Source organism: Nycticebus coucang, chromosome 20 (assembly GCF_027406575.1).
Source record: "Nycticebus coucang isolate mNycCou1 chromosome 20, mNycCou1.pri, whole genome shotgun sequence".
In the NCBI taxonomy this organism is placed as follows: domain Eukaryota; kingdom Metazoa; phylum Chordata; class Mammalia; order Primates; family Lorisidae; genus Nycticebus; species Nycticebus coucang.
Genome location: NC_069799.1, coordinates 12,050,415 through 12,067,508, shown reverse-complemented (window position 1 = coordinate 12,067,508; position 17,094 = coordinate 12,050,415). Strand labels below are relative to the sequence as shown.

The following is a 17,094-nucleotide window of genomic DNA, read 5'->3' as shown; positions in this document are numbered from 1 at the left end:
ATATGAATAATTCCAAGGCATGAATAAATTCTAATGCAAGCACTACAAATATAGCCAATGATTCCATATTATATACTTGAGGTTACATAATCCTATTAAGAACAGAGATTAAGAAAATAGCTTTTGATACTATCCAGTACCCTTTCATGATCAGAACACTTAGGAAAATGGGTATAGAAGGCACATTTCTTAAACTGATAGAGGCCATCTACAGCAAACCTACAGCCAATATCATATTGAATGGAGATAAATTGAAATCATTTCCACTCAGATCAGGAACCAGGCAAGGTTGCCCACTGTCTCCACTCCTTTTTAACTATGTAATGGAAGTCTTAGCCATCACAATTAGGCAAGAAAAGATGATAAAGGGTATCCACATAGGGTCAGAAGAGATCAAACTTTCACTTTTTGCAGATGACATGATGGTATATCTCGAAAACACCAGGAATTCTTCTACAAAACTCTTAGAAATGATCAAGGACTACAGTAGCGCCTCAGGTTACAAAATCAACACTCATAAATCTGTAGCCTTTATATATACCAACAATAGTCATGCTGAAAAAATAGTCAAAGACTCTATTCCATTCACAGTAGTGCCAAAGAAGATGAAATATTTGGGAGTTTACCTAACAAAGGATGTGAAAGATCTCCGTAAAGAGAACTATGAAACTCTAAGAAAAGAAATAGCTGAAGATGTTAACAAATGGAAAACATACCATGCTCATGGCTGGGAAGACTCAACATACCCAAAGCAATATACAATTTTAATGCAATCCCTATTAAAGCTCTGCTGTCATACTTTAAAGATCTCGAAAAAAATAATACTTTGTTTTATATGAAATCAGAAAAAACCTCAAATAGCCAAGACATTACTCAGAAATAAAAATAAAGCAGAGGAATCATGCTACCAGACCTCAGACTATACTATAAATCAACAGTGATCAAAACAGCATGGTATTGGCACAAAAACAGACAGGAAGAAGTATGGAACAGAATAGAGAACCAAGAGATGAACTCAGCTACTTACAGTTATTTGATCTTTGACAAGCCAATTAAAAACATTCAGTGGGAAAAACATTCCCTATTTAACAAATGGTACTGGGTGAACTGGCTGGCAACCTGTAGAAGACTGAAACTGGACCCACACCTTTCACCACTAAGATAGACTCTCAGTGGATTAAAGATTTATACTTAAGACATGAAACTATAAAAATACTAGAAGAGGGCAGCACCAGCCCCACATACCCAGGGTGGTGGGTTCAAACCCGGCCCCAGCCAAATTGCAACAAAAAATAGCCAGGCGTTGTGGCGCCAAGTTGCTGTGAGCTGTGATGCTACAGCACTCTACTGCGGGCAACAAAGTGAGCCTCTGTCTCTTAAAAGAAAAAATACTAGAAAAAAGTGCAGAGAAAACACTTGAAGAAATCGGCCTGGGCGAGTATTTTATGAGGAGGATCCCCAGGGCAATTGAAGCAACCCCAAAAATACATTACTGGGACCTGATCAAACTAAAAAGCTTTTGCACAGCCAAGAACACAGTAAGTAAAGCAAGCAGACAACCCTCAGAATGGGAGAAGATATTTGCAGGTTATGTCTCCAACAAAGGTTTAATAACCAGAATCCACAGAGAACTCAAACATATTAGCAAGAAAAGAACAAGTGATCCCATCTCAGGGTGGGCAAGGGACTTGAAGAGAAACTTCTCTAAAGAAGACAGGTGCACAGCCTACAGACACATGAAAAAATGCTCATCATCCTTAATCATCAAATGCAAATCAAAACTACTTTGAGCTATGATCTAACTCCAGTAAGATTAGCCCACATCACAAAATCCCAAAATCAGAGATGTTAGCATGGATGTCGAGAAAAGGGAACACTTCTACACTCCTGGTGGGAATGCAAACTACTATGCTCCCCTTTTGGAAAGATGTTTGGAGAACATTTAGGGATCTAAAAATAGACCTGCCATTCGATCCTATAATTCCTCTACTAGGTATATATCCAGAAGACCAAAAATCACATTATAACAAAGATATTTGTACCAGAATGTTTATTACAGCCCAAATCATAATTGCTAAGTCATGGAAGAAGCCCAAGTGCCCATCGACCCACAAATGGATTAATAAATTGTGGTATATGTACACCATGGAATATTATGCAGCCTTAAAAAAGATGGAGACTTTACCTCTTTCATGTTTACATGGATGAAGCTGGAACGTAATATTCTTCTTAGCAAAGTATCTCAAGAATGGAAGGAAAAGTATCCAATGTACTCAGCCCTACTATGAAACCAAGTTATAGCTTTCACCCAGTTATAGCCCAAGAAGAAGGGGCAAGGGGACAAAGAGAGAAAGGGAGAAGGGGAGGATGGGTGGAGGGAGGGTGATTGGTGGACTATACCTACAGTGTATCTTACAAGGGTACATGTGAAATTTACTAAATGTAGAATATAAATGTCTTAACATAATAACTAAGAAAATACCCTGAAGGCTATGTTAACCAGTTAGATGAAAATATTTCAAATTGCATATAAAACCAGCACATTGTACCCCACGATTGCATTAATGTACACAGCTATGATTTAATAACAACAATAAAAAGAACATAGACCTAACTATTCTCACCATCACTCCCCAGATTTGGCAACTATGTGAGATAATGGACGTGTTAAGTTCATTGTGTTAATCTTTGCATAATATATACATATTAAATTATCAAGATGTATACCTCAAAAACATAAAATTTGTATTTGTAAAACTACCCACATATCAGGAAGAACAAATGAACAAACCAACACAGAAGGCACATTCTCAGTGAGCTGCATACTTAACCCAGCAAAATTATAAAATGATAATTTTTTTGTTTTTGAGATAGTATCACTTTGTCACCCTCAGTGGAGTGCCATAGCATCCTACCTCACAGCAACCTCAAACTCTTGGGCTCAAGTGATTCTCCTGTCTCAGCCTGGCTAGTAGCTGGGACTACAGGCACCACCACAACGCAGCTAGTTTTTTTTTCTTTTTTTTTTTTTTTGTAGAGACAGTCTCACCGTACCGCCCTTGGGTAGAGTGCCGTGGCGTCACACAGCTCACAGCAACCTCTAACTCTTGGGCTTCCGCGGTTCTCCTGCCTCAGCCTCCCGAGCAGCTGGGACTACAGGTGCCCGCCACAACGCCTGGCTATTTTTTTTTTGTTGTTGCAGTTTGGCCGGGGCTGGGTTTGAACCCGCCGCCCTTGGCATATGGGGCCGGCGCCCTACTCACTGAGCTACAGGTGCCGCCCCTAGTTTTTTTTTTTTTAAAGAGACAGGGTCTTGTTCTGGCTCAGGTTGGTCTCCAACTCCTGAGCTCAGGAAATCCACCTGCCTTGGCCTCCCAGAGTGCTAAGATTACAGGCATGAGCCACTGAGCCCAGCCTTAAAATGATAATTATTAAAATATAAAGTGACAGTTAAGGCTCGGTGCCTGTGGCTCAAGTGACTAAGGTGCTAGACACATAGACCTGAGCTGTTGGGTCGAATCTAGCCTGGGCCCGCCAAACAACAATGACAGTTGCAACCAAAAAGTATCTGGGCATTGTAGCGGGTGCCTGTAGTCCCAGCTGCTTGGGAGGTGGAGGCAGGAGAATCGCTTGAGCCCAGGAGTTAGAGGTTGCTGTGAGCTGTGATGCCACAGCACTCTATCCAGGGCGACAGCTTGAGACTGTCTCAAAAAAAAAAAAAAAGTAAATAAAGTGACAGTTAAAAGTTCACTATACACTGGGCAATGTTCTAAGCTCCCTATAGACTTTTAGTTAACAATTCTATATGTAGGGTGGCTGTGGTTCAGGGAGGAGGGCATCGGCCTCATATACCTAGGGTGGCGGGTTTGAAACCGGCCCTGGCAAAACTGCAACAAAAAAATAGCCAGGCGTTATGGCAGGCACCTGTAGTCCCAGCTAACTTGGGACACTGAGGCCAGAGAACCGCCTAAGCCCAGGAGCTGAAAGTTGCTGTGAGCTGTGACAAAGTGAGGACGACACTCTACCAAGGACAACAAAGTCAGACTCTTATCTCTTAAAAAAAAAAAAAAAGAAAGAAAGAAAAGAAGAGAAAAAAAGGGCAGCACCTGGCTGAAGGAGTGGGGCACTGGCCCCATACACTGGAGGTGGCGGGTTCAAACCCAGTTCCAGCCAAAACTGCAAAAAAAAGAAAAATTCTACATGGAAAGTAGTACATTAAACTATTTTACACAAGTGGAAACTATGCATATACAAATTAAATTTCTAATCTTAGTTCTGACTAGGAAAAAGAAATTATTGATATAAAATATATAGATTTTTATTGTATTTATTTATTTTTTTGATACAGAGTCTCACTTTGTCACTCTGGTAGAGTGCTATGGAGTCACAGCTCACAGCTACGTCAAACTCTTGGGCTCAAAGTAATCCTCTGGTTTCAGCCTCCCGAGTAGCTGGGACTGCAAGTGCTACCCACATGCCCGGCTATTTTTAGAGGCAGGGTCTTGCTCTTGCACAGGCTGGTGTTGAACTTCAGAGCTTAAGTAATCCAACGCCTCTGCCTCTCAGAGTACTAGGATTATAGGCCTGACCCACTGCACCTGGCCCAAAATACATATATTTTTAAAGTAAATATTTTATAATTAAATATATAATTAAGTATCTAACATGTAATTCAGTATTTAATTAAGAGGAGAGGATCTGAGGCTAGGAAAGGTAGCTTACATCTGTAATCCTAGCACTCTGGGAGGCCAGGAGGGAGGACCCCTTGAGCTCAGGAGTTCTGAGACCAGACTGCAGAAAAGCCAAGACTCGGTCTCTATTAAAAAATAAAAATATTAGCCGAGTGTTGTGGTGGGTGCCTATAGTCTCATCTAGTTAGGAAGCTGGAGTAGAAGGACTGCTTGAACCCTAGAGTCTGAGGTTGCTGTGAGCTATGATGCCACAGTATTCTAGTCTGGGCAATAGAGTGAGACTCAGTCTCTAAGGGGGGTGGGGGGAGAGGATTTGTATGCTGATGAACTTATAATCTTTTTTTTTTTTGAACTTATAATCTTAATATCTGTAGAACTGCCCTTAAAACCTCTGTAAGGTTGGAAATTAGTAAAACAAAATATTTAATATCTGTCTATAGCAGTGGTTCTCAACCTTCCTAATGCCGCGACCCTTTAATACAGTCCCTCATATTGGGGTGACTCCCCCGACCATAAAATTGTTTTCGTTGCTACTTCATAACTGTATTTTGCTATTGTTACAAATCATAATGTAAACATCTGATATGCAGGATGTATTTTCATTGTTCGCAATCCACAGGTTGAGAACCGCTGGTTTACAGTATTCATGAAATTTCTGAACCAAATATCACTCCACCATCACACTTCTAACATTTGGCATAAACAGAAATTAAGAAATGGTTGAACACAGAAGTAGTTGAAAACACTCACAGATTGGAAGAATGTCGCATTACACAGGCCCTCACAGGCCAAGGGGAAGGCTTTGGCTCTAACTCTGAATTAAATCTTTAGGTAAATAAATTTTCAAATATTCAGAAGAATCAATCATCAGATAATTTGACAGCATGAAAAAGAAGATGTCCTTCGATGACAGCAAGAGAAATAAACTTAGGCTTCTCAATAATTAATTTCATTTCACCAAAGCTTCTTAATCCACAATTTAAGTCTAGCTTCCTCCCTGACCTCTGACCTCTCCCGTCTCACCTGTTTCATTCACTCCCACCTACCTGGGTGTGTGGCTACTGAATCTCCTCTTGTCACATTCCAGTGTCCTTCCATGTGTTTCAAAAAGGTGATCAGGTTCAGCTTAGACACAGCAAGTTCTAGTTTATTAAAGAAAAAAAGTGAGTATTTCTTGGGGCTCTTCAGCTTTCACCTTAACATTGTATTCAGATTCTGAAATATTGTTTTCTAAAATGCTATCCCCCTGAGAGCCTCTGTAGGATATTCAGAAAGAATTTTAAATTTATGGGGATCCTGTGTTTCACTTTAAGTACAAATGAATCAAAAATTAAAAAAAAAAATTAGATTTTAAGGTGCAGACAATATTTTATGTCACTGAATTTCTAGAATTACCATTAAACTGGAGAGAAACTTGCAATGGATACCAATAAAGAAGGTAAATATCAAGGTCAAACATAAAGTTTTTTTTTTTTTTTTTAGAAAAAGAGTCTCACTTTGTCACTCTTGGTAGAGTGCTGTAGCATCACAGCTCACAGCAACCTCTAGCTCTTGGGCTTCGGCGATTCTCTTGCCTTGGCTTCCCAAGTAGCCAGGACTACAGGAGCCTGCCACAATGCCCGGCTATTTTTTTTTTGCAATTTGGCCAGGGCCAGATTCAAACCTGCCACCCTTGGAAAATGGGGCCAGCACCCTACTCACTGAGCCATAGGCGCTACCCAAACATAAAGATTATTTTAAACAATAAGAAAAGTGCAGACAACCCCCTCTATAAGTGGGCAAGAGATTTGAACAGAAACTTCTCTGAGGATGACAGACAAATGGCCAACGAAACATGCAAAAATGCTCATCGTCTTTAATCTTCAGAGAAATGCAAATCAAAACCACTCTAAGCTATCACCTAACCCCAGCAAGATTAGCCCACATCATAAAGTCACAAAACACCAGATACTGGCATGAATGTGGAGAGAAGGGAACACTTCTACACTGCTGGTAGGATTGCAAACTAATACGGCCTTTTTACAGAGAAGTATGGAGAATCCTCAAAGATCTAAAAGCAGACTTTCCATTTGATCCTGCAATCCCATTACTAGGTATCTACCCAGAAGAACAAAAATTATTTTACCACAAAGACATTTGCACAAGAATGTTTATTGTGTCTCAATTCATAATTGCCAAGTCGTGGAAGCAACCTAATTGCCCATCAATCCATGAATGGATCATCAAACTGTGGTACATGTGTACCATGGAATATTATTCAGCCATTAAAAACGATGGAGACTGTACATCTTTTACATTTACCTGGATGAAGCTGAAATATATTCTTCTTAGTAATGTATCTCAAGAATGGAAAAATAAATATCCAATGTACTCCATACTAATATGAAATCAATATATAAACAATTGCATGCTCATAAGAACAACAAAACACAAACATAGTCAAGTATGGGGGTAAAGGTAGGTGGAAGGAAGAGTGGGGAGGGAGAAGGACGATTGACAGAAGAAGGGAGAGCATGAGGCGGGATCTCACCTAATATGCACATTGTGAGGGTATATAGCAGGTCCCCTGGGTGAGGGGCTCTTTTACAAATGGAACTTTACCCTGGAAGTGAGAACAATGTAACCTAAAAATCCGTACCCTCATAGTAATTTAAAATAAAAAATAAATTAAAAAAAAAAAACAACAAAGATTTTTTAGCATACCTCCCAACCCCTCAATTTTTTCTCCTGAAAGCAGGAATCTGAAACTCATTCATACAAAGTGCAAGTTCCCATGAGACAGTCTACATAGAAAAGAAATAAAACACTTTGGGCATATTAAATATTCCAGAGGTAAATAATTCTCACCCAGAGAGACCAAGTTGCTGTAGTTCTCTAACATCACATCCCTATACAAATTCTGCTGAGCAGGGTCCAGGTATTCCCACTCCTCTGGAGAGAATTCTATGGCCACATCCCTGAATGTCAACCGTCCCTGAAATAAAAATAAATAAATACACTAGTATTCCTTAAGATATTTTCCACTTCTAAGGAAAGAGAATGGGGCGGCGCCTGTGGCTCAGTCGGTAAGGCGCCGGCCCCATATACCGAGGGTGGCGGGTTCAAACCTGGCCCTGGCCAAACTGCAACCAAAAAATAGCCGGGCGTTGTGGCAGGCGCCTGTAGTCCCAGCTACTTGGGAGGCTGAGGCAAGAGAATCGCTTAATTAAGCCCAGGAGTTGGAGGTTGCTGTAAGCTGTGTGAGGCCACGGCACTCTACCGAGGGCCATAAAGTGAGACTCTGTCTCTACAAAAAAAAAAAGAGAATGATACATGATCTATAAAATTAATATAGATACTGTTTATATAGAATATAAAATGTAAAACTAAAGGATCAACACAGAAATTGGCATTGGTGAGTGCTACATTTACATCACACAGTATCAGTCATTACATATATCCCTCAGATAAAAATTCATGGTGAATTAGAAGCAAGCATATTTTCTCAATTTTACTGTGTACAAAAATAAACTGGAGATCTTCTTATAATGCAGGATTCTGATCAGGAGATCTGGATAAGGCCTGAGATTCTGTATCTCTAACAAGCTCACCAGTGAAGCCAAAGCATAAAGTCTACTTATTTATTTACTTATGTTTTGAGACAGAGTCTCACTGGGGCCCTCAGTAGAGTGCCGTGGAGTTATAGCTTACAGCAATATAAAACTCTTGGGTTCAAGCAATCCTCTTGCCTCAGCCTCCCAAGTAGCTGTGACTACAGGCACCCACCACAACACCTGGCTAATTTTACTATTTTTAGTAGAGACGGGGTCTTGTTTTTTGATCGGGCTGGTCTTGAACCTGTGAGCTCAAGCCATTCACCCACCTCGGCCTCCCAGAGTGCTATGATGGATTACAGGTATGAGCCACTACACCCAGACAAAGCATCAGGTCTAAAGCCACATTTGTGAACAGCAGACAGGTAGAACACTGAGGGAAGAATTCATGGATGACATAGAATTGAGTTTTGTGAAATACATAGGTTATAACATTATAGGAAGAATAGCAGGGGTGGCACCTGTGGCTCAAGGAGTAGGGCGCCAGCTCCATATATCAGGGGTGGCGGGTTGGAGCCTGGCCCTGGCCAAAACTACAAAAAAAAAAAAAGAATAGCAGCAATCCTTTCTGAACAATGACTATATACTACATGTCATTCTAGCAGCTTTCATATATTAATTCTTAAAATCACTAAAATAATTTATGAAAAACATAATAGTATTCTTCCTCTTTTACATGTGTGAGATATTTTGTCAGTAAACAGCAGAGCATGGATTACCCCAGTTTATCTGACTTAGAATTTATCTCAAAGGGATATACAAGTCAATATACAGAAACAACCCCAAAGGGGTGTTCCCAGCAGGTGTCATAATAGTAATGAAAACAAAATGGCAACACAGAATTGATCAAATAATGGTTACACTACATGCAGATAAATACATATAAAAATCTGTTGATTTGACCAGGCACAGTGGCTCACGCCTGTAATCCTAGTACTCTGGGAGGCTGAGGCAGGTGGATTGCTTGAGCTCAGGAGTTCGAAACCAGTCTGAACAAAAGTGAGACCCCCATCTCTACTAAAAATAGAAAAACTGAGGCAAGAGGATCACTTGAGCCCAAGTTGGAGGTTGCTGTGAGCACAATGATATAATCAAAACTAAGAACCTTTGTGTTTTTTTTTTTTAGCTTTTTGTTTTATTGTTCTACGTGTCTTGTATTTCAGAGTTTTAAGATGCTTAAATGTATTACTTTTATATTAACTCTTGTTTCCTTTCTCTGAAAATACAGAGAATAAAGACGCATATGTTTGTGACATGAGGGTAAAATAAAATGGAGACCCATAGATAGGACTGAGGCCTGTTTTAAGTCTACCAATTTCAAAAGCAGTATCTCGCCCAGTGTGGTGGTTCATGCCTTTAATCCTAGCACTCTGGAAGGACAAGACAGGCGGATCCCTGAGCTCAGGAGTTTGAGACCAAGAAAGACTCCATCTCTACTAAAAATAGAAAACCTAGGTGTTGTGGTAGGTCTCTATAGTCCTAGCTACTCGAGAGGCTGAGGCAAGAGGATTGCTTGAGCCTGAGTTTGAGGTTGCTGTGAGGTATGCCACCCTGGCACTCTACCCAGGGTAACAGAGGGACATTCTGCCTCAAAAAAAAAAAAAAGACCAGGGCCATGTGAGGTGGCTCATGCTGAGATAAGCAGATTGCCTGAGCTCACAGGATTGAGACTTGCCTGAGCCAGAGTGAGACCTCATCTCTAAAAATAGCCAGGCATTGTGGCAGACACCTGTAGTCCCAGGTACTTGGGAGTCTGAGGCAAAAGAACTGCTTGAGCCCAAGAGTTTGGGGTTGCTATGAGCTATGATGTCACAGCACTCCACCAAGGGCAACAAAGTGAGACATTGTCTCAAAAAAATTTAAAAAAACAAAAACAAAAATAGTATCTCCAATCAACAATATGAGAGCCTTTATTTTCCAAAGCAAGCTACAAGAAAATGGACACTATAAAGATAGGGGAATTTTTCTATTAAATGTAATTATTTATCCATATCACTTGGTAAATTCCCCCAAGATGGCATTAATGACAAAGAGAAAAATAATAAACTTTATAGTGAAGGATTTTGCAGAGAGCGCCTTCACTAAATGAATGAAGTTACCATCAGCTGTAATGGGACAAATTGGTATTAGAATGTCACTGAATACAGACTGAGCACAGTCACCACGGTGATGTGACAAGGAAAATGAAATCATAATCTGAATCTAATCACGGAAAACAATAAGTAGGGGAGGGCAAAGTGGCGGGATGTCTTGAAATTGGCCACATGATCCTAACTGGAAGCCTGGACTGAAAACCACTTAGGTAATTCTTGCCTCTCAAGCTTCTGTGTACATATAAATCACTTGGTATTTCATGCCCCATTCTAAGTAATGTGGTTCAATAGGTCTATGAATGCAGATAAGGCTCTCCCTAGACCCACTGTTGGTAGCACTCAGCTAGAGACAGTAGGCACAGCACAGAGTCCCTCACACCCAACACTTTTATCACAACACAAATACTGCCTTGAAAGATCACATTCTTTGCTGGCCATTTAAAGTTTACAAATTGCTGGAGAAGGCAGCAATGTCTGGTGAGTCTACATCTCTAAAACACCACGTACCCATACATTAATACCACATTTACTGAGCAGCACCATATGCTCACAAGGATGTTCAGAGCACTGTGCCAGGAGCATCACAGTGTGTTAGTCTTCACAATAACAGCAAGAGTCAGGTACTAAGTGTCCCCAAATTCTAACCAGATTTCAAATGAAAGTACCATTCTATTTCTCTTCTCACTCCCTTTCACTCCTTTTAAGAAACTTTTTTTTTTTTTTTTTTTTAAAGAAGCTAAACATAGGCCAGGCATAATGGCTCACACCCATAATCCTACCACTCTGGGAGGTCAAGGAGGGTAGCTTGAGCTCAGAAGTTCAAAACCAGCCTGAGCAAGAACAAGACCCCATCTATACTAAAAACAGAGAAACTAGCCAGGCCTTGTGGCAGGCACCTATAATCCCAGCTTTTGGGGGGCTGAAGCAAGAGAATTGCTCAAGCCCAAGAGTTTGAGGTTGCTGTGAACTCCTATGATGCCATGGCACTCTACCCAGGAAAACAAACAAGTAAGCAAACAAAAAAACCTGTTTTAGGCCGAGCCCCAGAATATCTCAAAGACCCCCAAGTTCTGGTGAAAGGGTCCCTAGTAACAGTAGGCTGATACTCCATAGTGATCCCATAGTTATCCATGCAGGACACACTCAAAGTGACTCTGGATCAGAATAATAAGCCTACCCTGGTAAATGAAGCAACTGACCCATAATCAGCAGTGTGCTGTTACCTATCCATGATTATCTAACTCTGACATAAGAAAAAAGACAAGAATACACTAGTACTAGTAACATAGCAGGCAGGTATAGTGTGGTCATGTCTGTTTATTTTGTACCCTTGACCTCTCACTGCTGTGGTGCTTGTTTACATTTGCAGATTCTGCTACCAGATTCTGTTTACACCAGTAGCCCTCACACAACTGCAGCAGCACCAGGGTTTTATAACATCTAGGTGATTTCTCGCAATGCCGAAAATGTTTCCCCTATATTTTCTGTAATCCTCAGTTCAAAGTCTAGCCCTGTCTTGTGAATCCAAGGTGGGAGCCTGATTTCATATGCAGATTCTAGGTGGGGATCAACCTGGCTCTGTGTTCTTGGGTGTTATCATGAGGGATGCAAAGCTGGAGGAGAGACCCCCTCATGGAAAGGCTCTAACATGTCCTGAAGAACCCCAGGACCTGGATTTATAATTTGGAGCTATAGATGTAGGTCATGGAGAGGTGGGAATTAGCAGGTTGCTTCTGTACATCCATGAATATTTGTGGAAGAGGAGGAGGTCCCTCTAGAAGGAAGCCTGGTGGGCACGTAATATATTTATATCATGTCTGGAAACTGCAGATAGCATTTTAGAAATATTATAAAATAAGCAAGAAAATTATCTCTAGCCCCAGAAAAATTGCAAAAATATCCACAATGGTAAAAAAGAAAGAAAATGATTGTATTACATAATTAAATCAGAATGTGATGTGCATCACAACAGATTTGCTAAGGGATTGCAAAAACAAAGAAAAGTCACCATAAGGAGTCTTTCAAGCAGAAGACCTGACAGCTTCACTTGTCATATATAGTAAATCCTGAATTCACCCAGTAATTGGCACATTCTCTCTGTTTTGAATATTTTGAAAGGAGGGACCTCTTTCTGTGGGTATTCTAGTCAATAGCCCACAGTTGTGTAGCAAAGTGTGCATTGCCTCAAAATCTGGAGGCAGAATTATCTCTCTGCCTATTGGGGATCTACCATCTCTTCTAAAAGAGTTAAAGCAGATTTCTACAAAAAGTAACTTCACAGGGCAGCAGTCATTCGTTTCAGCTCTTCCTGTTGGTGCTCTTAGCATCTTCCAAACTTGAAGTGGAGCCAGAGTCCACGGAGCGGCAAAACTCAGGCTTACACATGCACATTGAGTACGCCTCAGAATCTCAACTTCTCCATCCTCCTCAAGCTGTTGCCCTGGGTAGAGTGCTGTGGCATCACAGCTCACAGCAACCTCCAACTCCTGGGCTCAAGTGATTCTCCTGCCTCCACCTCCCAAGTAGCTGGGACTACAGGCACCCACCACAACACCTGGCTGTTTTTTGGTTGCAGCTGTCATTGTTGTTTGGCAGGCCCGGGCTGGATTCAAACCCATCAGCTCAGGTGTATGTAGCTGGCACCTTAGCCACTTGAGCCACAGGCGCTGAGCCGTACTTCACCATTTCTTTCTGCCTCCTTCTCTTCTACCTATATTCAGTTACTATTACATATGAGATGTTTTAAATAAAAAAAAATTAAAAAAAACAGCAGAGTGTCCATTCCTCTAGGAAGGCAAAGACAGCATAAAAATCCTCCTGGAAAAGATGGGATATATCATACCCAACTAACAGCATGTTAGGATTAATTCATATAATGTCTGTGGTTTCTAGCACCGTGAGCTGCAAATACATTTGAGCCCACAGAATGCTCACTAAATACTGGCTTAACAAATGCATGCATATAGTTTTCCCAGTACAACCTACATCAAATAGTACTGCATTTGCTAGGATTTTTGTGGCAAAAGGGCACAAAAATTTCAGAAAATTCTCAGGTAGATTTCCCTAAGAAGGAGCAATGTGAAGAGATTAAACAACTACTTTTTGTGAGATTTTTTAGGAGTGAGTTGGTCCAGAAAACATCTCTGTGGCTTAGTCTACAATCTCTTTTTACTTGCAATAATTTATGAATTTTATTTCTACATTTTTTTATCTTTTTAAGGTGTTGCATAATTATTTATTTTCCAAAGTGTACATTTTCATTTTTTTATTTTGAAATAACTTAATTCTGGCTCGGCGTCTGTGGCTCAAGCGACTAAGGCGCCACCTGAGCTGGCGGGTTCGAATCCAGCCTGGGCCCACCAAACAACAATGACAGCTGCAACCAAAAGATAGCTGGGCATTGTGGCGGGCGCTGCAGTCCCAGCTACTTGGGAGGCAGAGGCAGGAGAATCCCTTGAGCCCAAGAGTTGGAGGTTGCTGTGAGCTATTACGCCACAGCACTCTACCTCGGGCAACAGCTTGAGGCTGATAAAAAAAAAAAAAAGAAATAATTTACTTCTTACAGAACCATTTGCAACAACAATAAAAGAACCCCCAGATACCTTTCAGCCAGGTCCCTTATGTTAACTATTCTTTTGCTCTGTTTCTATTACATGTATGGAAATACCTCTAACTTCTTTCAGAATGCTTAGAGAAAAAGTTAAAGATATAATGCCACATGATTCCTAAATACTTCCTCACAGTAATTTTTTTTTTTTTTTGAGACAAGCCTCAAGCTGTCACCCTGGTTAGAGTGCAGTGACATCACAGCTCACAGCAACCTCAAACTCTTGGGCTTAAGCAATTCTCTTGTCTCAGCCTACCAAGTAGCTGGGACTTACAGGCACCTGCCACAACACCCCACTATTTTGTTGTTGTTGCAGTTGTCATTGTTTTAACTGGCCCGGGCCAGGTTCGAACCCACCAGCCGATGCCCTACCCACTGAGCTATGGATGCCACCATATGAAGTATTATTATATTGGAAATATCTTCATTAAAACTTGAAGGGAAGCATCTACTGTTGAAAATCTAACTAGTTTTCAAGGTATGGTAGGCTAATTCTACACAAGTGAAACATCAATATAAGGACCACCACATGATCGCTTTCATGCAACCTCATGATTGACATATACTATCAATAATATAGTTTTTGGTCTTCTGGTAATTGAGATCTGGACTTTAGCAGATCTCTTATAAGGAAAAGAGAGTTTGCCTGTAGGACTTCTGGATTGGAAACTAAACTTGAAGATGGTGAACACCACTTGAGAAAATACTCTTAAAGGGAAAGGTGGTTGGTATAACGTTCCCCAAAGATGTTTATATCCTAATTCTCTAAACCCTAGATTTTAGGAATATGTTAAGTTTCATGACAAAAGGAGAATAAGGTTGCAGACGGAATCAAGTTTGCTAGTCTGCAGATATAGAAATAGGAAATCTAGATAATCTTATCTAGATTATCAGAAAGTATAATGTGATTTCTGTAAACACGGAAGAGAGATGAAAAATAGAAAATGTAAAAGTGAAGTGATGTGTAAAACTCAACTGGATTTATTCTAGTTATTTGTCTTTTTTTGAGACAAAATCTCATTCTGTCACCCTGCATAGAGTGCCGTCATATCATAGCTCACAGCAACATCAAACTCTTGGGCTTGAGCAATCCTCTTGCTTCAGCCTCCCAAGTACCTGGGACTATAGGTGTGCTCCACAACACCCAACTATATTCGTTTTCTTGAATATTTTTTATTTATTTATTTATTTATTTATTTTTGAGACAGTCTTACTATGTCGCCCTCGGCAGAGTGCCATGGTGGCACAGCTCACAGCAACCTCAAACTCTTGGGCTTAAGCAATTCTCTTGCCTCAGCCTCCCAAGTAGCTGGGACCACAGACCCCCACCACAATGCCCATTTCTTTTTTAAGCATGGTTGGGGCCGGATTTGAACCCGCCACCTTCAGTATATGGGGCCGGCGCCCTACTCCTTGAGCCATAGGCACTGCCCCCAACTACTTTTTTGTTGCAGTTGTCATTGTTGTTTAGCAGGCCCAGGCCGGGTTCAAACCCGCCAGCCCCAGTATATGTGGCTGGAGCCCTAGCCGTTGAGCTACAGGTGCTGAGTCTCTTGAATCTTTTTTTATTAGCATAAAACTTTGTTCATTTACAAATACAATGGAGCAATTTTATATGCCTATTCCTCTTTTGAGTACTAAATAGTAAATAAAGGAATTTAGAATAGAAAGTTTTCTAAAGAGAGGAAGGTGCCAGTCAAATAGAAGTGTAGCAAGTGTTAGGTACAGGCAATAGCATGGATTTCTGTTTGATGTGTGTATGTGTGTCACATTAGGTAAAAATTAATATGTAGGCTGTATTTTCAGTAACTGTGCTAGTCAGAGTTATTCTAAACAATTAGGTGAAGTACATATGATGGCAGTGGGAGACAATTTTGACTACTGAAAGAAAGAACATTAAAAAAAAAAAGAATAAAGAAAGAAAGAACATTGGCTCAGCGCCTATAGCTCAAGTGGTTAAAGGGCCAGCCACATACATCAGAGCTGGCGGGTTCGAATCCGGCCAGGGCCTGCCAAACAACAATGACAACTACAACCAAAAAATAGCCAGGTGTTGTGGTGGGCGCCTATAGTCCCAGCTACTTGGGAGGCTGAAGCAAGAGAACTGCTTAAGCCCAGGAGTTGGAGGTTGCTGTGAGCTGTGATGTCACTGCACTCTACCTAGAGCAACAGCTTGAGGCTCTGTCTCAAAAAAAGAAAAAGAAGAAGAAAGAAAGAACATCCATGAGAGAAAGTCTATTGATCTTTCTTCCATTAGTTGAACACACCGCTTACTTAAGTTACTACCACTGAAAACTACCTTTCTCTTCCTAGTTGGTATTAGAATCTCACCCAGCATGTTCATTCTCTACCTAGGGCAACAGAGTGTGACTCTGTCTAAAAAATAAATAAATAAATGATTGTACATAGTTGCCAATTGGATTAATTCACAATGGAATGTTGACTTAAAGTCCAAAATCAACCCATGCAATACACAAACAGAATAAAGGACAAAAAAAAGACACTTTTCAGAATATTTGGCAAAACTTAATACCTATTTATGACTAAATTCCTAGCAAACTAATAATATGCAGGAACTTTTCTAGACCTACAAAGGAGAAACTGAAAAATCACAACATGATTATAAAATAATTTATATTTAAACTTTCAAACAAAAATGCCCCCTTTGTAACTATATTCATCACAGGACTGAAAATATTCTCCACAGAAATTATGTAAGAAAAATAAGATTCTCCACAGGAGAAAAATAGAGGTAGAATTATTTTAATTGTCGATAACATAAACTTGCATATTTAAGGTTGTAAGAAATTCACTACAACTCACCAGAACAAATAAATGAGTTCAGTGGTCACAAGATTTAAGATCAAAACAAAAAAAAGTCTGTAGCTTTCTTTATGTACCAGCAATGACTAATATAATTAAGAAAACAATTCCACTCCTTATGGCAAAAAAAGGAACATTGAGAACGAAACCTAACAAAAGAAGTGTCAGGCTTCAACACTGAGAATTATTTTTTTTAATTTTTGATGAAAGAAATCAAAGTATTGAATACACAGAAACATACCTAATGTTCAAGGATAACAATATGCAATACAGTTAAGGTATCAACG

The 17,094-nt window shown here is 40.2% G+C and overlaps 1 protein-coding gene across 4 annotated transcripts in view; it reads right to left on the bottom strand.

Moving 5' to 3' along the window:
• Positions 1 to 17,094, bottom strand: part of LOC128572416 (zinc finger protein 678-like) — a 40,831-nt gene that overhangs the window by 22,466 nt on the left and 1,271 nt on the right. The window contains exons 1-3 of one of the 4 annotated variants that reach the window (XM_053572392.1): positions 7,539 to 7,582; positions 7,222 to 7,293; positions 5,738 to 5,833 (exon numbers count right to left, since the gene is read on the bottom strand). In XM_053572392.1, the coding sequence (XP_053428367.1) occupies positions 5,738 to 5,833; positions 7,222 to 7,234 (109 nt within the window). In that variant the 5' untranslated portion in view covers positions 7,235 to 7,293; positions 7,539 to 7,582. Of the gene's footprint in view, positions 1 to 4,106; positions 4,177 to 5,737; positions 5,834 to 7,221; positions 7,294 to 7,538; positions 7,666 to 17,094 lie in introns of those variants that run through there. The other 3 variants (XM_053572395.1, XM_053572391.1, XM_053572394.1) reach the window with 3 other exon arrangements.